At 42.5% G+C, this 21,524-nt stretch overlaps 1 protein-coding gene across 1 annotated transcript in view; it reads left to right on the forward strand.

Moving 5' to 3' along the window:
* Positions 1 to 9,141, forward strand: part of Eif3h (eukaryotic translation initiation factor 3 subunit H) — an 87,657-nt gene extending 78,516 nt beyond the window's left edge. Inside the window, exons 6-8 of the mRNA XM_010619523.3 lie at positions 5,447 to 5,567; positions 7,613 to 7,745; positions 9,027 to 9,141. Coding sequence (XP_010617825.1) covers positions 5,447 to 5,567; positions 7,613 to 7,745; positions 9,027 to 9,124 — 352 coding nt within the window. The 3' untranslated portion in view covers positions 9,125 to 9,141. The remainder of the gene's footprint in view (positions 1 to 5,446; positions 5,568 to 7,612; positions 7,746 to 9,026) is intronic.
* The last annotated feature ends 12,383 nt before the right edge of the window (positions 9,142 to 21,524 follow it).

Genomic DNA, 21,524 nt, shown 5'->3' on the forward strand with positions numbered 1-21,524 from the left:
AATAGTCCTTAAATTTGTCTGTTTTCAAGGGTCATGTTTTTCCTCACTGCTTTCACAAACACTCTCCACACACCTATAGTTAAAGCATTGAGCTAAGAACCTTTTTCAGCATGTGAGGTCACATTTGATATATTAAGTATATAGTTGCATAATAACTTAAAATTTACTACATAAAAGCTTTTGCATATACAATTTACGTCTTTACCTTTCCTCAGGCTGGACTGCAATGTCCAGTTGTCCAGAGCAGCAGCTGTAACAGCCAAGGAAGTGTTCTCAGCTTGCCATAGCAGCTAAGATCTAGAACAGTATTCTGGTATGGTTTTATCTTCTATATTTTTAGGTAGATTAGGAAGAGAGACTCTTTGCTTTCCTGGTGAAATATAATTTCAAGGGAAAATTGGTGTTTCTTTCGGGGGGAAAACACAAAAGCAACCTTGACACAGTGCTTATCCTCTGGAGCCACACTGATAATGCTGTTCCTAAGAGCTGGGTGTACCTTTTGTGCATCCTAACTTTAATTTCTAACATTAGTAACGTGGTGACCGGGACAGTTGCCACGGAGTTTTTGTACATATAAAGCTTCACCAGCAGTCATTCTTATTTCACTCCTTAAACATTTTGCTGACCCATATGTGGGTACCAGTTCTTGGATTTACCAGATAAACTTATTCTATTAAATAATGCACACTATGTTTGCTTTCATTTTTAAAAAAATTCTAGGTTTTTTCTTATTTTCATTAGATGTCCTAGTAATGGTTATTTCATGACAGTCTTTATTTTTAAAAATGTGGAACACAAGCCTTCAGCTTTTCACACTTGACAAACAGTTCGGTTTTTATTTCCTCTTTTTACAGAAGGTAAGTGAGCGTCTTACATTAAGCATGCACTGACCATGTAGCCAGGGCAGACTTCGCACTCCATGTCTTGCTTCACATCTGTTTAAGTTATCTGTTTGCAGTTCTTTGTTTCCGTGGCAATAGAAAGAAAGCCCGTGTTACTGAAACACCGCGCACTGAGCAGTAACTCCTTCAGTGTCCTGGTTGCACTGGTACTGACAAGATCCCCACAGAATTGTTCTGGATAATGGATCTTTCCATGAATGTTACCATGAAGTAGGTCTGTACTGAGTGAGAATTCCTGGTGCCCTTAAGGGCTTATACAGTGCAGGTTTTTTTAGTGTTTCTGATTGGTTAGTTTCTAAAGAGCATTATTATAATATAAATGTTATAAAAACTTGAAAGTTCATACATACTTGTGGCAGTGCCCTTTCACAGCATATAATATTAGTACTTTAAAGACATGTGGTGGAAGGATAGGGAGTCTTTTAGCAGTGCCTTTCTCATTGCTAAAATTAGTGTGGTCAGTTTCCCAAATTTCAGGATTGGCGACAGGTACTAGATCTTTCTCCACTTGTGCCAGCACCTCCCTCTGTTTGCTCCAGTGTTCCTGATCTCCCTGTTACCTCCTTGTCATGGGACTGGTGGTGATCTTTCCCTTTGCCTGATTTCCTTTGCGCTTATTGGCATGAATGGCTTGATTAACAGTCAGTCATGTAGCTCATGGCATCTCTATACTTAATGTAGCTCTCTGGGCCTCAGTTCTTTCCTGGGTGACAAAGAATGATCTGTCCTCTAAGGCCAGCTCTGCTCTGCCCTTGCTTCTGGAGATTGTATTACTCAGTTGAGCTGCTCCTCCTTCCTCAAGAGATTTTCAGTCCTCCTCTATCCCGGTTCTTTTTGGTTCTCTTTATTAATGTATTTTTCCCATTATTATTTTTTTAATGTTCTACTCCAGATGGTTTAAAGCATGTTACAGTGAATGTTCATCCATGGAATGTTTTACTTAGATTTAATCGTGTGTCTTGTCATAGCACCACTGCCCATTTCTATACATAAACATTTACTTTTTCACTCTAAACCATATGAAAGTAAGGGGTAAATATGACTAAATACTTGGTTGGCATCTCCTGAAAATAAGAACATTTAAACAAGCCTCCTTCATTTTGAAAAAACAAACTTACAAAGTGAACACCTTCAAACTTGTGTGATTATTATCCAACTTCTTTCACTTTCTGCAGCATTTTCTCTCCTGTTTCATAGTTAACTTACTGATAGGCATTTCGGTCGCCATGTTGCCTCCCTCACTTCCCACTGAGCATGCTCTGCAGTGTTCTGCCATTGTCTAACATCAGTGCTCTTGCCCAAGTTCAAGGCTTCTTACAGCTGGGAGGCTGGGTGAGGACAGTCATCGGCATGTCAAACTGTCCACAGCCTCTTCTGGGAACGCTCTCGCTTGTGGTCTACGAAACTGCAATTCTTAAGGTTTGTTTACATCTTCCACAGTGCTCATCTTTAAGTAAAATTATCTTTCTCCATAATACATTCCTGGGGTGACTTCATCTTATTCCCATGACTTTTGTTACCTTAGGTCAAGGCCTCATTATTTCTCTCCCTGGTTATTTTTACAGTCTCTTAACTAACTGCTTGCAACCTTTTCTTCTTTCAGAATTGTAGTGATCTTTCTGAATGCACACTGGGTGCTCATCCTACTCCTTTGCTGTGGTCCGTTCTCCTTAGAGCACAGTCAGGCTTACTGTCTGTCCATGCTTTCAGCACGCTACACAATGACTGTGGTCTGCCCTGCAGTTTTAGAGTTCCCTTCCCCTCGGTCTTAGGCGTCTCCGTGTTCCTGATGACTGAATTGTTTACAGTTTTTTAAATTGCTTATATTTTTCATGCTAGGGTCTCTGAGCATAATGCTTGTGCCCAGAACCTGCAATATCCCTTCCCATCCACCCCGTCTGACTGCCCTCGGCTCCATTTCAAAAACTCATTGTAGTTGTCAGATGTTCTAGGAGGTTTCACCTGGTTCTACCAAACTGTTCATGCTTCTGTTGTGTGTCTGTTTCAGCACTTACCTGCCACTTTGTCCTTTGCTCTCTTCTCCCTATGTGTCAGGTGCACCAATATTTTATATAGCTTATTTCTTAGTTATCCTAACAAAATGACTAGCAAAAGTAATTATGGATTTGGTATGTGTTGAAAGAATATATGTGAGGTGCAGTATTAATAAATTTATTCCTGAAGTTGTTTATAAAGTAGTGTGCCTATCTGACCAGTAGATCTGTATATCTGATTATCTACTGGAAAGAAGTCATTTTCATTCCTTACCTTAAGCCATATACCCAGATACTTGAGTTGGATAGATTTAAAGGAAACTTATCAAGAAATGAGAAAATCAAGTACTTACCTGGTTTCCAGAGAAGAAATGTTTCAGAGTTAAAAGTGCCTTAAAAATTTACAATGGAATAAGAGAAATAGGAAATAAAGTTTAATTTTAAAGATGTACTTGACTCCTAGACAGATGAAGTACTTGCCACATTGGGATTAAGAACCAAGTTTTCTCCCTCCTGCCCAATTCTGTATTCTTTTCACAATTTCAGAAAGAGCCCTCACTTTCTAATTTGCTTTAGTTTACAGATAGAATCTGTATTTCAGTTGAATTTGCTTTCACTCATTCCCAGTATGTCCGGCCAATTTTGTCGTTAGTCTTTCCCTCTTCTGTAACTGGGGTTGGTCCTCAGGCCAGGAGACAGCACCACCCTTGATTCTGTCCTCTGCTTCTTCTTGGCGTGTACAAATTGCTAGTTGTGTGGAATCTCTCTAGAATTCTTTCATCTCTGCTCCCTTTCCTCCGTGGTCCTGCTGCCGTCCTTGTTCACGTTACCACTATTTCTGACTGAGCTTTTATCTTTTGTACAATTTCTAAAAATCGCACGTGCCGTTTGTTTTCTGTATGTTCCCAGTACATTCACGATGTTGTGCGGCCACCACCAGTTCTGGAACATTTCCTGACTGCGAACGAAGTGTAATGCTTTTCCTTTACATGCTCACTCCCTGTCCCTGGCCGCATCTACTTTCTGTTCTGTGAACCTGCCTGTTCATTTGTAAAATATTCTCCTAGAATAAGTGACCTTCTGTGATGAGCTTTCCGGCTTACCCATTGTTAATAGTATATTTGAGTACTTGAGTATTGCCGAATAATATTCTGTTACGGATATACCACAGTTTGTTTATCCATTCATCGTTTGATGCAGGCATTTGGGTTTCTCCTTTCCTGCTCTTCACAGCAGTGTTGCTGCTGACAGACTTTCTGGTTCGTACAGTAATTCCATCTGGCTTTGTAAGGAACAGCCTCACTTTTCCATAGCAGCTGCATCATTTGCATTCCCACCACAGTGCGTGAGTTTCAGTTTTCCCGCATCTTCGCCAGCACTCCCAGTAGACTCTCAGCTGCTCTCCTGAATTCTGTTCTTAATCCCGGCACACAGCAGCCGCGGGTCATGCACAGTCCAAGCCGTCACACACGCAACTCCGGGCCCCTTTGTGATGCAGCCTCTGGGTCTCCCTCCCTGCATCCACATCCTCCAGGCGGCATTGATCAGGGGCCTCCATAACCTGGCTGCTCCGCCCTAGCCATGCTAGGCCTTTTGGTTTTCAGAAATTGGATCTCGGCTCCTTGCTCGCCTCAGGCCGTCAGTACCTGTACTTTCTTTTCTCTAGGATAGTTTTTGTATGACAGGCTGCTAACTTGTGGCTTTGGCCTGTCATCTTGGAGACAGTCGCATACGCTGGTACCTTATCTCTCTCCTCGCCCTGCTCCCATCTCCATCAGTTACAAGCTCCAACAAGGTGGCACCCTCTGTCACACTCACTGTTGTCCCCTGTTTCCTAATACCACCCTGACTCCTGATGGGACTTCAGTAAGATCTGTGTGAGACTAGTGTGTGGGCCACTGCTCTCCCAGCCGGCTGTGTTCATAGCGCCTGGCTGTGTGGTAGTTGTCCACACTTACCGTTGTAGGTAGGTTGCAGGAGAAACCACTAAATGTGAGAGTCATTGTATCAGGCATTAGCATCACTTCATAAGATTTTAGTGACTGAGCTGCAATGAGAGAAAATCCTAGAGAGCAGAAGTATGGAGCCTTTACTGCTGCAGATTCTAGGAAAGACAGGAGAGGCACCTCTTCCCCGACTCTGCAGAGCAAATACTACTGGTGTTCCTTTGGATCCTGCTTGGTGAAGAAATGGTGTGCCAGAGGTCTGAGTCAGTTTGCAGGACTCTTTCTTATAACTTTACTGCACACTGAGGTGGGATCTGTTAAGGAAGTCTTCAGGAGTACTGAACTTTAAGTTAAACTGGATTTAAAAAAATGTGCATTATATATGTCTCACTAAGTATGCTTAAGTTACTGTGTCATGTACCTATGCTTTCATGCTGTTTGGTATGCAGAGTTGAATAGTATTAAGCTGATTCATGTTTTTTTCTCTGCCCTTGCCTTTAGCTCTCATTGCTTTAACAAAGGCACACCCAGTTAATATATTAGCACTGCTCCCAGCAGTGGCGCAGTGATAACTTAGAGTGACGTAGGTGACTTTGCATTTTAGCAATCATCTGGGGAAGAATCTGCAGTTGCTGATGGACAGAGTGGATGAAATGAGCCAAGACATAGTCAAGTACAACACATACATGCGGAATACTAGCAAACAGCAGCAGCAGAAACATCAGGTTAGTATCACGGGGAAGTCCAGGACTCCTTTCACAGGGCACCACATCCTCTCGTAAAACATTGACTGTTAGCTGATACTCTATATCATCTTTTAAAAGAAGAATCTTTATAAAATATGTTTCCATTATTTATACCCTGTACTTAAAAATACCTGACTAGAGAGAGCCAGTATATTAAGCTCAGGGTATAACGTCAAGGTTATGCAAATAAGAGATACATATATTGAGAAAATCAGTGGCAAAGAGATTCCAGAATGTTACAGCTCATTTCTTTACTAACTGTAATTGGTTTGGTAGTGGCTCATTGCCGCATAGTTAGCAGTCTTCAGTTCATTTTTAAAAAACTAAGCGATTATGATTAAGAAGTATCAATTTTGATAGGAAATAATAGACTTACTGCTGTGAAATAGATAGCATAATACAGACAAAAACCCTAGGATTACCTGAATATTCTCATGTGTACTTCTGTGGCCGCTTAGCCCTTTCTTCACCCGTATTGCCTGAAGGCTGCGTGGTTTTCACAGTTCCTGGAATATGTTTTTGGACTGTACTGCTCTAAAATGTTCTTAGTATTTGATTCACACGTAAGTTGATTCCACAATATTTGTCTGTGAAGTGGTTTTTACATTCTCTCTGTTTATTGAAACGTACTTTAGCTGGCACTTTAGCTCAGTGGTGCCGCTGCCTGCCTCATAAACACAAGGTCCTGAGTTCGATCCCCAGTACCCCCTCAAAGTACTTAAACATAAAATTCTAAGCAAATCAACTGATGCTAAGATATTGTATTTCAAGGAATTTTCATTATTAGAGTTCATGCATATAGTGAAATTTAAAATTATAATTTTGCCACATTTGAATTGAGAAAACATAAATCTAGGGCCGGGGATTTGCCTCAGTGGTTTTGCCACGTGCCTCACAAGTGCAAGGGCCTGAATTTGATCCCTGGTACCAAAAAATCTATACCATACCCTTTTAAACTGAACATGTGGTAGCTACAGATCTCTGATAAACTTGTGGGGAGGGGACACCTCAACTTGATTTTCTCCTCCTGGCTTTTCCTAGGTAAAGGGTTCACTTGGGGCATCAGCTTGGGTATCTGTCACCCAGGAGCCATGTGATCATGGAAACCAGTCATACTGTGGATACCTTGAGCCTTAATGTATTGAAATCCCACATTTGACATTTGTTCATACCTACCAGCATCATTTATGCCTTTTTAGGCTTGTCTTTTACTCTCATACCCTATAAGGAGTAAAGAAATATTTGAAAGGAGGTTACTCTCCTTCTTTAGGGAAAACTGTCATTGCCCTTAGTTTTCATAGAAATCCAGTCACTCAATTTCTGCTCTTCCATCTTGGTCTCATTTCCTGACCAGTAGGAGTCTGTACAGGGTATCTTTCGACTGCTGTTGTGAGCTCTCTACAGCTGTTTCCTTTTTAGTGTAACACACATGTTTTATAGTTCACCTATGTCTTTCTATATATTGCCACCTTCTCTTCTGACAATCACGAATTCAGAGTTGAAAGTATCTGAAGAACTGTCTGAGATGGCTTTCATTCTTAGCTACAGAGCTAAAGCACAGTTGACTGGTAAGAATGGTAACGATCCTGAACACGGTGGTGATAACATCGTTGCTCTTAACGGTGATTTTAGCTCCACGGGGGTGAAGTTGAAAGGATTGCCTGGTGTGGTGGTTCATTACTTAGTTGTTGGAATTAGGATGAATCATGGACTCCTTTGTCCAAATGCTAGTTACTCCTTTCACCCACTAATCATGAGCCTTTCAAAGCCTCCTCTTGCAGAATCTGTTTATTCTCTGAGTTATTAGTTACAGACTCTCAGGGGACAGGGTGACACGAGAGTTTGCAGAAAAGGAATTTTCTTCTACTGTTAGTATATTTAGCTTCTTAGAAGCAAGTTACCAAATACTGCCACTTATAAAACTAAAATTGGAAGTCAGAGCAGCCAGGTTTTCTAGTTGTGTAAGAGGTCTTTTTTCTCCAAGGACAGAAAAATGAACAACCCATTTGCACTTTGAATTTTAGTACCAGCAGCGTCGCCAGCAGGAAAATATGCAGCGCCAGAGTCGAGGAGAACCCCCGCTCCCTGAGGAGGACCTGTCCAAACTCTTCAAGCCACACCAGGCCCCTGCGAGGATGGATTCGCTGCTCGTTGCAGGTATTGTTGGCCAGTGCAAAACATGGCTGGTTTTCTCTGCTCTTTAGCAAGCAAAAGACAATGAGAAATTTACAAATAGAAAAGTAGACTTCGAAAGTGAATATATTTAAAGTGGCTGAAAGATGAATTTGAGTCTAGCAGCTTGTTTCTGAAGTGTGTCTGTTAAGTTTCAGTGTTTCGTGGGGTATGTTCCTAAACACTTGACATGGCATGGTTGGCTTCTAGAATGGTCACTTTTCATAGAGAATAATTGCTTAGTGTTGTAACGCAAAGGATCATATGGTTCAAGCCCATTTTCATCTTCTATTCTAGCACTGTACACTGAGTACTTGAAGTTCCTAACTTGAAGAAAATGTCAGTTAAATTATGACAACATAAATGTAATTCTGGATGAACTTTCTTTGGGGACATTTTGTCACCACCTTCTTCCTGCAGAAGTTGATTTCAGTGTGTCACATGCATGCTCTTATTTGGCTTATTTCTTTAGAAATACTGTTAAGTGTTATTTGATTCTATCAGCCAGCTGAGAAATTTATTGGAGTGAAAAATCGCACTCACAGGTTGGTCTTTCACAATTTCTCAATTCTATTTTCTTTTTTGGGTGAGTAAAGAATCCAAGTTGCTTAAAACTGTCTAGAACATGTAGAAGTTAGGTTTGGGAAACCAAGGCACAGTTCTCTCCTTAAGCAGCAGTTGAAACAAAAGTGTAGTCCTTATACTTCCAAGGGATGTGTAGCTGTTGCCGTGGACTAGATTCGTTTTTTAAGACAAGCAAAGCTGTAATGGAGCGCTTCTGCAAGAGGGCTACGCTCTTGTTTGTAGGTTGGGAGGCAGACCCTGAACATTTCTACAAGCTCAGAATGAAAACTGCCGTACCTGTTCATAGCTGTGTCAGGTGGATTTGGCTGGTCTGCAGTTCTGTGATTTTGTTAGTGTCTCCTTTCTACTTGCTAACGTGAGCCAGTGCTGTTTTTCTCAGTTCTCTTCATACGCCGTTGTTCTGATCTTCAGAGTCACTGCCTTTCGATTAGGTGCTACTGGGTCCTTACAGCTGATAACCTTTCATTCTCCATATCATCAAGAATGGAAGACAGTTTCTTCTCAAAGGAAATTGTATTCTTTATTTTGCCTTAAAGAACAGTAGAATCAATTCTTAACAAATTTTAGATTTGAAAGAAAACACTGATGATTTCTGTATTCTGATATTCTTCTTTGATTAGAGTTGTGAGTCATTTTACCATTGTGAAACATCATGATTCTCTTTTTATTTCAAACACACAGGCCAGATTAATACTTACTGCCAGAACATCAAAGAGTTCACCGCCCAGAACTTAGGCAAGCTCTTCATGGCTCAGGCTCTTCAAGAGTACAACAGCTAAGACAGGACATTTCCAGAGGAGGAGTAGCATGGGCTGAGGAGGCACATGTGGGCCGCTCCCAGCAGAAATACATTTGTGTATTGAAAACATGGGATCTTTGATGTTGTTGTTGTAACATCTTTCTAGCCAATAATAAAATATAACAAAATCATGACTGCTTGTTCATTCAGTTTTACATGTGTCCTATCTCGTTTGTTTTAGTTTTGTTTATACTTGCTGATTTCCAAACATGAAACAAGGCTTGACCAGGCTCAGACCTAGGCGCTACATGACCTCTGCCACGTTTTGGGCACACACATTGTAGCCACGTGGACGAAGCTGCTTCTCCTGTCTCCTACCAGGAAACCCTCGTATCTGCCATCACCTTTATACTTTGCTCCTGGATGCTGCCCTGGAAGCCCAGGCTCCGCGCACCTGGGGCCCTTCCCGGGCCGGCCGGGACTCACTTCGGCTGCTTCCCAGAGTTTCACCTTCTTCGGTAATGTTCAGATGTGGCTGGGCGCAGGAGTGTTAAAAAATGTCACCAGGGTGGGGGCTTTAGCTTAGTGGTTCTGCCACCTGCCTCGCAAGCACAAGGACCTGAGTTCAATCCCTGGTACCAAAACAAAAAAAGAAAAAAATGTCACCAAAGGACAGTATTTTATATAAAGATGAAATTCATTTTCTTTTTCCATTAAAATATTGGGACATTTAAAGCAAACAACACAGTTACATTTATCATTGGGATCTTGTGCATTTACATGATCTATCTTGGTTGCTGTTTTTCCCCATACCCCTGCCCTCCCTTCACCACCTTCGCCCTTCCCTATTTACAAAGACTTTGTTTTCCTTTTTTCCCATTTTTTTCTTTTCCCTTATTTCCTCTCCCTTCCTTCCCACTTCCCACTCAGCCATTTTCTTCCTATTTCACACTATCATTTATACCATTTGAACCTTATTTACACTTTGCTTTTCACACCAGAGAAATACTTGATTAGGATGCTCAGGCGTGTCCTACTTCTTTCACTTAAGAGTATAGCCTCAAAATGCATCCATTTAGCTATAAATGTCTCTAGTTTCTCATTCTTTATGGCTGAGTAGTACTCCATTTTATAGAAAAACCACATCTTCTTTATCCAGTCTCCAGTTAATGGGGCATTTGGGTTGTTTCCAAGTTTTAGCTATTACGAACTGTGCCACTATAAACATGGGTGCACATATATCACTGTGGTATGATTCTTTTAATTCTTTTAGAAAGATACCCAGCAGAGGGATAGCTGGGTTAAATGGGACCTCTAGTCTAATCCTTACAGGTATCTCTGTATTGATATCCACAGTGGTTGCACCAGTCTGCACTCCCACCAACAGTGGAGAAGCGTTCTTTTCTCCCCACAGCCAGCATTTGTTACTGGTTTCCTGATAGCAGCCATTCTTTCTGGTGGTGGAATCTCAGCATTGTTTTCATCTGCATCTCCCAATTGACCAAGTGATGTTGAACATTTTATCATATGATTATTTGCTGCTGTTACTTCTTTGGGAAATGTCTGTTCATTTCAGATGCTCATTTTTGAAATGGGTCTTTGTACTTGGGGGTCTGATTTTTTTTGAGTTCTTTGTATATCCTAGATAGTAGTGCTTTGTCTGAGGAGTAGCTGATAAAATTTTTTCCCCACATTGTGGGTTGTCTCTTAGCTCTTTTGGTAATTTCTCTTACACTGCAGAAATGTTTTAATGCACTGAGATCCCAGTTGTTGATTCTTTGTGCAAGTTCTTGTGCTATTGATTTGTTCATAAAGTCTTCTATGCCAAGGACTGTTTTGATATTTAGATCTTTAATCCATTTGGATTTTAGTTTAGTGCATGGTGAAACATAGGGATCTAGTTTTAATCTTTGGCAGGTTGAAAGCCAGTTTTTCCAGCACCATTTATTAAAGAGGCTATCTTTCCTCCACTGAGGATGGTTGGCTCCTTTGTCAAGGATGAGGTAGCTGAGTGTGTCTGGTGTTGTTTCTGCATGTTCTGATCTATTCCACTGATCTTCAGGTCTGTGTCTTTGCCACTACCATCCTATTTTTATCACATTAACTTTGTAGTATAGTTTCAAGTCGGGAATTGTGATTACCCCTTGCCATGTCTCTGTTGCTTAGAATGGTTTTTGCTATTCTAGGTCTCTTCTGATTCCAAATGAATTTTTGGATTGTTTTCTCAAATTCTGTGAAATATTACTGTTGGAATTTCAATCGGGATTACATTGAATCTGTATAGCAGTTTTGGAAGTATGGCCATTTTCACTGTTGATTCTGCCTACCCAGGAGCAAGGGTGTCTTTCCATTTTCTTATATCCTCTTCGATCTTTTTTCAGAGTTCTGTAATTTTCATTGTAGAGGTCTTTTGTCTCCTTCATTAGATTGATTCCTAGATACTTCATTTTTTGGGGTGCTATTGTGAGATGAATTGTTTCTCTAATTTCTCTCTCGGTGTGTCTGTTATTTGTGTATAAGAAGGCTATTGATTTTTGAGTGTTGACTTTGTGTCACGCTACTCTACTGAATCTATGAAGTCTAGCAGTCTTTTGGCAGAGTTTTCTGAATCTTCTATGTAAAATATAATATCATCAGCAAATAATTGATAGTTTAACTTCTTCCTTTCCTGTCTAATTGCTGTGGCTAATGTTTCTAGAACTATATTGAACAGGAGTAGTGACAGTGGACATCCTTGTCTTGTTCCCAATTTTTGCATGAATGTTTTTAGTTTTTTGAGCATTTAGAATGATATTGGCTGTTGACTTTTCATAGATAGCCTTTGTCAGGTTGAGATAAAGACCATGTATTCCAGTTTTCTGTAGTTTTTTTCATGAATGTGTGTTGAATTTTGTCGAATACTTTTTCTGCATTTATTGAGATGATCATATCGTTTTTGTCTTTAATTCTCTTAATATAGTGTATTACATATATTGATTTACGTATGATGAACCATCCTTGTATCCCTGGGATAAATCCAAATTGGTTAGTGTGTATATGATTTTCTTGTTGATCTTCTGTATTCTGTTTGCCAGTATCTTACTGAGGATTTTTGCATCTATGTTCATTAGGGTGATTGACCTGTAGTTCTCTTTTTTTTGGCTGGGTCCTTTCCCTGGTTTTGGAATCAAAGTAATACTTGCTTCCAGGATTGAATTTGGAAGTATTGCTTCCCTTTCAATTTCATTGAAGAGTTTAAAGAATAGTAGCAATAGTTCTTCTCTAAATGTATTGTAGAATTCAGCATTGCAGCCATCAGGACCTGGGCTTTTCTTTGTTGGTGATGCTTCAATTACATTTTCAATTTTGCTGAATGTAATTGGGGTGTTTAGACTTTTTGTATCTTTGTTCAACTTTGGGAGTTCATATGTATCTAAGGACTCTGTCCATTTTCTACTTTCCATTTTAGAGTATAGATTTTCGAAGTAGGTCTTGATAAACCTCTGGATTTCTGCTGGATCTATTGTGACTTCACCTTTTTCATTTCTAATTGCATGAAGTTGAGCCTTTTTTTCCTGTTTTGATAAGGTTGGCTAAGGGTTTATCAGCTTATTCTTTTGAGAAACCAGCTCTTTGATTCATTGATTTTTGTATATCGTTCTCAGCTCTGCTGTATTGGCACCTGTGCCAGTGGGCTCCCCTGTAGCACTGGGTTGAAGGGCAAAATTCATTTTAAATATATTGTTTTATTTAGGATTTCTTATTTATCTTTCCATTCTTTGAAACAGTTCAACTAACATTGTTACAAGTGAGTATGAAGAAATGGGGAGAATAGTGATACACTGGAAAAAATAGTATTTGAACAGTTTTATACTTGAAAGATTATTGAAGGTCCTCTGCTTGTGGAACACCCACGTCTGTGAGGTGCACTGGCATCTGTGAGCTTTATGGATGGTGATCCTCTCGGGATTATTAAAAAAGGATGATAAGGGGTCCAGAGAGGAGAAACCCGTGTTTCCAACATGGTCTTGGTGACAACAGCAGGGCTTTAGGATCGGTCAACTGGATTCGAACAAGTAACTTAACCTCCCTGTCCTCGCTTTCCTTATCCAGATGAGAAGAGACGTGAGATACTGTGGTCTGAGTGCTAAAGATCCATGGTAACTGGGCTAAAGCCCACAGGAAGGACGCTGGTCTGGTGGGCATGTGGCAAGCACTTGTGTTCCGATGAGGCATGTCTCCTGGGCCACCCCTCCAGGTGTGTGCAGTGCTTGGATTGTACTTTTAAAGCTGGTGGCTTTGCACTTTTTAGAATCCAAGTATTTGCTCAGGTAGTAATTATTTGCCTCAGGTAAATGCCTAGAGTAGACTTACTGGTCAAAGGGTATATAAGTTTAAGGCTTTTTTCTTCTTTAAACTGCTTTAAGGAAGTTTCCTGGGGCCTGGGTGTGTAGCTCTGTAGAAGAGCCCATGCCACCATGCAGGAGGCCGTGGGTTCCATCCCCAGCTGCGGAAGAGAAAAAAAAAAAGGTTCTTTATTTCAGTCATACATCAGTGTGACTGTTAGAAGGGGTATCGATTAATACAACCAGTCGTGGTGTCTGCCCTTGGAGGCTGTATACTCTATTGATTCGTTTCCCCGCATTCTAATTGCTGGGATTGGGAATTTTATTGCAGAGTTCACCAAAGCACTCTTGAATATCAAAGAGCAAAGGGAAAGGAAAAAGAATCAGTTTAGACATAACCTTAATTACTGTTTTTCTCATGATGTAAGGTTAACTTAATTTTTTTTTAAAGGTCTGATTCTTTTTATGATGCCTTGGTGTATAGGTTCTTTTGACTTAGTCTTATTGAGCGCATTCTTAATGGATGACTTTAGAGGTTTTGATGTAGGAATTGTTGTGGGGGAAACTAGGAAAACATATCAATGAAAATTAAAATTGCCAAAGTATGTACTGCTAGGGCATAACTTCTGTCCGGCACTTTTGAGTGCTGTATGGCATTTTTTAGGAACAGATACATGTGGTTCATCTTCTATAACTATTTGCAGTCTTTCAAGTTGAAATGAGAAAAGCTGATGAACTGGATACCAGGTCTAATAAATAGTTTACTTACCTAAGAACAAAAAGACAGGAAAAGCCAGCACGTTCATCTAATGGAAAGTTGAATGTTAAAAACTTGGAAAACAAAACCTATTTGATGCTAATCATTTATAATGCTTCATAAAGTACCAGAAAACACAGCATTATTCCTGCTCACAATACCTTTTTAAAATTTAATTTTCCTCCCACAGGTTTATATGGGGCTTTGGGAGGGAAACGGTTGCTCATAAGGGCTCCGCCCCATCCAGCCGTGAGTGGGGTGGTCCGTTGATAGGTTCAAGATTTGATGGGCTGTCGGGAAGCAGGTGGGACCACGTGAGGGGAGTGGGCCTCCAGGCGTCCCCACCCCACCCCTTCCTGGCTGCCATGAGTCCTCTGCCTCGATGTGTCGGTGTCACAACCCTAAAAGCAAGGGAGCCAGCCAGCCATGGACTGAAACTGGGCCGAATGCACTTTGTCATCCCTTTATGTTCTCACTTCTGTGTCACAGGAATGGAAAACTGACTAAAATGTGACAATACATTTTTTTTCAGCTTTAATTGAGTTTATTGGTACATTTTAGGTAGACAGTACAGTTCCATTCATTGTTGGGATCCTGTACCTCTGCATGACAGGTCTTGGTTCTCATTTTTTCCCCTTGTCCCTGCCCTCCCTTCACCCCCTCCTCCCCTCCCCATCTACAAGCACTTTCTTTCCATCCTTTCTTTATCTCACATTTTTTGCTTTTCCCTTAATACCCTTCCTACCCATCCCACCTTCCCTGCACCTTTAGCTCTTCTTTCCATTTCACAATGTCAGTAATCTTATTAGGATCCTCTGTATTATTACAGATTATTCACACCAGAGAAACTATTCGGTATTCACACATGTGTGACTTATGTATTTCACTTGGGAGTATCTCCTCAATATGTGTCCATTTTCCTATGAATGAATCTATTTTCTCGTTCTTTATGGCTGAGTAATATTCCATTGTATAGAAAAACCACACCAAAAACAGTACATTTTTATAAGGTACAAAATGATGCTGTAATGTTTGAATCCAACATGAAATGACCAAGCCAGCCAACCCATCCACTACCTCAAACGTTTGACATCTTCCACGATGCGGACACGAGTCGCACCCTCCCTGCAAATTGGGAATTCCGTTACCAGTCAGTACTACCTTGACCACGCTGTGTAACATCTCCCATCTGGGGCTTCTCTGTCCTTCAGTTGTCTCCCTATTTCCCCTTCTGCAGCTTTTGGTGGCCAGGAGTTTACTCACTGCTTCCCTGATTTCATTGGTTTCAGATTACAGTACAGCAGAATGTATTGTATTTGTCTTTCTGCATTTTGCTTATTTCACCTAGTTAATGCCCTCTGTTTCACCCATGTTGGAAATAACTAGATGCTTTTTTTATAGGCTAAGTAGTACTACATTTTGTGTGTCTGCCACATTTTTTCTGTCCATCCACCGATGGACACTTGGGTTGGTTCCATAACCCGCTACTGGGAGATGTCTCTTCAACGTGCAGGGTTCAGATCTTTTCAATATAGCCAGAAATGGAGTTGCTGGAGAAGGATGATGACGATTTTTAGGACCAATGTAAACTAGAATTTTTTCCTATTTTTGGAAGGAGGAAATAGAGATGCAGTTATCTAATGTTAATAGTTTACAGCATTATGTAAATTTTTATGTCTTTTAAAATATTACTTCGCCGCCTGCCTTGCAAGCACAAGGACCTGAGTTCTTTCCCCAGTACCACACACACACACAAATAATATATACTACATTATTCACACTATGGTTTTGTAACATCCTTCAGAAAACTTGTGTCACCTTCACTTTCAAACCCTGCTGGCAGTGAACTCCGGTGTGGATGGATATTAGGTTATTATGAAAGAATTTTAGTTGTAAATCCTATTTTTATAGTAAGCTGTTTTCAAGTAAGTTATGTATCATTTGTCAGGTTTTAATTTTTCACTTCTCATTGGGCATCTTTTTTGTGACAGTGTCGTTCAACATTTTCATTTAGCCACGTGACCTACCACTCAACACGTTAGGAAGACGACGGGACCCACGTTCTGTTCCTCAGCTTACAAACACTGAGAGGAGTGCGAGGCCAGTGCTTCGGGCCTTTCCAACAGGGTCCTCACAGAAGGGGTGTGGGAGGGTGGGGACAGGGCTCGGGCTGCTGGAGAGTGAGTGTTGTAAAGTTGGGGAGATGCCTAGCACGGCGACCGAGCCCCGCAGTGCAGCTGTGCAAGAGTTAGAACCAGCTACTGGGTGGTGATTCCCGTGTCAGCCCTGAGCTCCCGGATAGGTAGGGACAGCTTGGTCTCCAAATTACTAACAGCGGAGAGGGGCAAAACTGCTGGGAAGTAACTTTGTGACACAGACTGCTGTGGCCTGAGACCCATTGCCTTGAACTCTGTTTTTCAGAAGGGCACACTGAAGCTGTTCGGCTCCATGATTCCTGGCAGAATCTGGATGGCCGTGTTAAAGCCACACTGGTGACTTTGGGGGTGCAGTCTGTGGATGCAGGAGTGTTCTCCAAACTCAGAGATTGGGCCTTCGGGAAGGATTTGATCAAAGGATTTCTTTCCAGAGCGCCTGTGTTCTCCTCATTCTCAGAGACTGTTAAACCTTCACTTTGGGATCAGTTAGTTGGAATCACAGTTTGATTCCATGGGATTAGAAGTTGAAGACCATTGCATTTTCTCACGAGCTTGTTATCCTGCTTTCAGTCTTTTCATTGAATTAGCAACAAGCAGTCTGGCAAAGACTGAGTCAGAGTCCTACTCACATAAGAATTCCCTGGCACCATGCTTAGTTAAGGGGATGGTGGAGAAACTGCTGAGCTCACGCTTACTCTGGAGTTCGCTGGAATCTTTACGTCAATTTCAGATACGTGGTTGGCTGTGTTCCCTGTGCATTCCCCACCCTCCATTAAAAAAAAAAAAAGCCTGGTATACTGTAAAGGACGATCTTTCCCCTTTAAGTCAAAGATTAGTGCTTTTACATCTGAACAGTCGTGACAGATGCTACCACTTCTTCATCTGACCTTTAATAATGCAAAGTGGTCCATTTCCAAATGACCTTATGTAAAGCTAATCGCAGGAGGAAAATACTCTTACTGCTTCATTTATATCGGCCTCAGAATATAGACTCAAGGGTGACTTTTGTTTCCTTTAGTAATATTTTTCCCTGACCCTTCTGCAGGGCACAGCCATTTCTGGCATCTTCTATCTTCCTTTGTGGACTTGGAGGCAAAGGATTTGTTTAACTTTGGGCAGTGTTTACCGTCCCTGGCGGTAAATGAGCCTTGCCTTCTCTTGGGCTCTAGTCTCTTGCCAGTGTCTGTCTTTGTATATATTGGAAATGATTCTTATTTTGTCAATCCCTTGGGTAGTCTTTCCCCACCTTTGTTTATCTTGTCATTTGGCTTTCACTTGTTTAACTCATTCTTAATTTAAATCTGCCTATGATTCTTTGGTTTTGATTTTTTGCCCTTCAGTTTGAGGTTTTAAAATTGCATTTCAACATTTGAAATCGTCACAAGGATTTTAATTTGTTCCCTGATCTAATCACACATCTCTGGATGTCCTAGTTCTCCAGTCAGGCAGGCAAGTGTCCCAGTAACCTCCCTCGTCTGGATCACTGTGGTGAGGGTCTGTTTTTCTCCTGGATGCGTGCAGCTACCATTATTGCTAATGAAAGGTCTTCATGTGCATTAAGGGGAAACTAGACCTCTAATGAGATAGAGAGGAATTGCAGCGGATGCTTTACTCTTCCAGCCCACGGTACTATAACAGAAATACACTCTTAGGAGGCGGTGGGCCAAAGAAATAAAAATACATGTGCGCCTACGTAAAATATCTGATCTGATAGTAGGAGATTCTGTTTGGGCTTTGTAGTCTCTGGTATTCCATAGATGCTGAAGGGGGCCCCTGTTAGGAGGGCAGAAGACTCAGGTACTTGGACAAGGAAGGGAACGGAGCTGGGGATTTAGCTCAGCGGTTCTGCTGTCTGCCTTGCAAGCACAAGGACCTGAGTTTAATCCCCAGTACCAAAAAATAAAGGGGACAGACAAATTACAATGTATTTGAAACAACTGTTAAGAGCAGTCCCCAGTAATGTATTATTTTACAGTTCACGAAGCTTCCGCACATACGCGATCTTCATTTGGAATGAGGAAGGAGTAGGAGCTGTTGGGGAGCCGGAGCGCTGGGCGCGGAGAATGCGCAGTCCCCGCGTGACTAGCGGAAGTTAGCTCCCTCCTTAGCCGCACCAGGGTGGGGGCTCACTGCGGCCTCGCACCGCCGTGTCTGTGCACTCGTCCAGTGTGTGGCGCAGCTTCCCTTCTCCCCACGGCTAGGAAAATCACTGTTCCCAGGGCGTGGTGTCTTCACTTCCGTGGGGCGCTGCTTCTCCCTTCCTGCACCGGTTTCTGGGATATCTCACCCCTAGGACCCCGCTGGTGAGTGCCCCTGGCAGCTGCGTATTAACGAAGCAGGGGACACCTGGCCCGGACAGTGACCCTGTTCCGATAAGAGTTGAACCCAAGACATTTCTCACATAAGGCGATCGCAGCTCAAATTGATGGTTTTGTAATTCAGAGCTGAGCAGCAGAGAGATACGCCAAGAGGTAGAAATGGCAGGAACAGGAAGGAGAGATGCTTCCTGGGCTCTAAATACTTGGTTTCCTGTTTCCTGTCCCTCCCTAAAGCCTGTTTAGATGCATGCCTTTGGGTCTCACAAAAATGCCTCCGAGTTTTCTTAGCACTGTCCCTTCCTCTTCAGCAGCTTTGAGTTGGTTTCTGCTGCATTAAACCTCGAGACAAAAATTCAGCTGCTGCGTGAGCCGAGGCGTGTTTGCTGTTAATCCTCAACTGATAGGAGAACGTGCAGCTTTGGGAGGCAGAAGAGAAGGGAAACTGAGTTTGCAAATCTGTTAATAGACCTGGCCCTTTCTCTGCCACCACAAACATCCTGCTCACAGAAGTGGAAACAGGTACCGAGATTTTTAATCAGTTTCCAAAATAGTTGAGAGATCGTTCCCCGTCCCTCGTGCTACCCTGCCTCAGCATCTCGGCAGGGAAGTGCCGGGTGTGACTGGGATTTTCTGTCCTAGGTGCTCTCTGCTCCTCCCAGGGGTTGAGCCGCGCTGCCTTTGGAGAGCACACTGCACACCCTGGAACAGGAGGTGGGGAGCTAATTAAAGAGAACTCGCTGGCTGATGCAGCTGGGAAGTGGATGGAAGAGGTGAGCTTTGGCTGCCTGCTGGAGATCCATGGTGGAAACAGGTGGCAGGGTGTTCTAAATTTGGTCTGAGATGAACACATTTCAGGCAAACAAAATTAAGCTACATTCTTTTGACAGTGAAGTATTTCATCAGAGATGCAGATGTCAGTTTTGTTAAAGTACAAATCAGCAGTGGAAAAAGAATAATTAGAAAGAGCTGCTTCCGACAATTTAAGCACCTTGGAAAACTAAGTCACCTTCGCTTAGGACACCTTACGGTGTGGTGTGGGGCCCAGTCCCCTCCACCTAGAGAAGAAGGGAGACGGGTGTCGCTGTCAGGAACAAAGACATTTGCAGTTGTGATGCTCCTGTCATTCTGTTCCTGCTTCTGTGAACTCAGAAGCAAACACAAATTCAGAAATCATCTGGGGTAGGAGAGAGGAGGTGTTGGTTATGTCTTCTGACGGGCTCCTGACAGTCTCCATCGTGTGTCTGTGGACTGGCAGGGCAGTGGTGCCGAGGCGAGAGGACCTGGTGACTTGGACCCTCATGAATCCCGAATATACTCAGTCCCTAGTGTTTAACCCCGATTTAAAGCAGACTTAGAAGATCTTTTCCTGGAGCTCTTATGTTCAAGATGCTTATGACCTTGAAGAAAAGCCATGGGGCCAACCACCCAGCCAAACAATTGGAACGACACTTCTCCTTAAAAGGAATGGGGTGTTGCTGGCCCGGTCAGTCCAGTGCCTCTGAGCCTGGCATCACTGACTGGGCAGTGGGGTGGGGTTAGCTTTGCAAATGGAGTGGGATGGAAGGGGAGTGACAAACTTAGCCTTCAACGCAACATGGTGATCTTGGCCGGTTTTGCGCTGGTGCTGCCACCCTGAGAGCACTTTCTGGAGTTCATCAAATTCATGCAAGACACTGCTCAGCTCTGGGGATGAAAGAGCCCTTGGTCTGGACCCTCAGGCCCCCTCACCAAGCAGCGTGGTTCTCAGCTTGACCCCACGCTGACCTCAGCCCAGACTTGGGGAGTCAGGAGCTGAGAAGGTGGTGCCTCCCCAACCCCCACTTGCACAGCACCCCAGGTCACGCTGCTGTGTGCTGGCTGGCTCTGCGACCACGGTTCTGGTATCTGGCTAGATTGTCTGGAAGTCTTTAAGAAAATCAAGTCTGAAATAAGACCATCAGGCCTGGAAGTCTTTTCTTTTTTTTTTTATGCCAATTAATACTGTGAAGACAATGCAATACATCACTGAAGAGTAACCACCCACCTATGGTTAAGAGAGTAGGTAGGTCAGGCCTGGGAGCCCGCGGAAGGCAAGAGTTGGGAAGAATCCCGAGAGCTTTGTGCCACAGCCTGAGACACAGCGGGATCGTAGATCTGACTGCTGATCTCAGTGACTCCCCCAGCACGGCAGGCAGGGCCCAAACCAGGCCCAGAAGGACAGCGAGTGTGATGTGAACTTGGCGGGGCACCGCCAAAGCCTAGGCGCCCTTAGTTCTGCTTTGAAATCTGCTGAATCACGGCAGTGGGGGGGAAGCCATTGTGACAGTCTGCTTTCTCCCCCAGGTCAGAGTCGAGTCAGATAAAAAGGAATAGGAGAAATTAGAATATGTGCTTTTTATTTCCTCTAGCAAAAATGTAATTTCTAAACACAAGCCCCCATTTCATGATGAGAAGCACGCTGATGTTGGCAAGCAGTAATCAGTGTTCTCCACCTTGATATTTCATCAGAGCCTGGTGCGATTTGGTTTGATCCGAGACCCCCCCCCATCACCTCTTGACACCTTTGAGAGACGCTGTGTGTATTTGAGCACCGTGAACAGGGTGTACACTGGAGCGTGCAAGATCTGCACATTTGTTGAAGGGGTTCACTCTGAGCACCTTTGTAGAACTGCGGGGAAAGGCGCATTTTTAGCAAACTTGGGGTCTCCACTAGAAGCCTGTTCTGAATGGAGGAGGCTTGGGCCACTCTGGAAACAGCAAATCTACATACCCTCAGGCAACAGAAACAAATTTTGCAGGCTTTGGGAATAGAGTTTTCATTTTTCCTTTTTCTGCTAATATCGCTTTTTTTCCATTTCAACTTTTTTTTTTTTTTTTTTTTTTTTTTTTTTTTTTTTTAAAAAAA

The sequence above is a fragment of the Fukomys damarensis genome, unplaced genomic scaffold (genome assembly GCF_012274545.1).
Source record: "Fukomys damarensis isolate Sample0158 unplaced genomic scaffold, DMR_v1.0_HiC HiC_scaffold_5, whole genome shotgun sequence".
In the NCBI taxonomy this organism is placed as follows: Eukaryota; Metazoa; Chordata; class Mammalia; order Rodentia; family Bathyergidae; genus Fukomys; species Fukomys damarensis.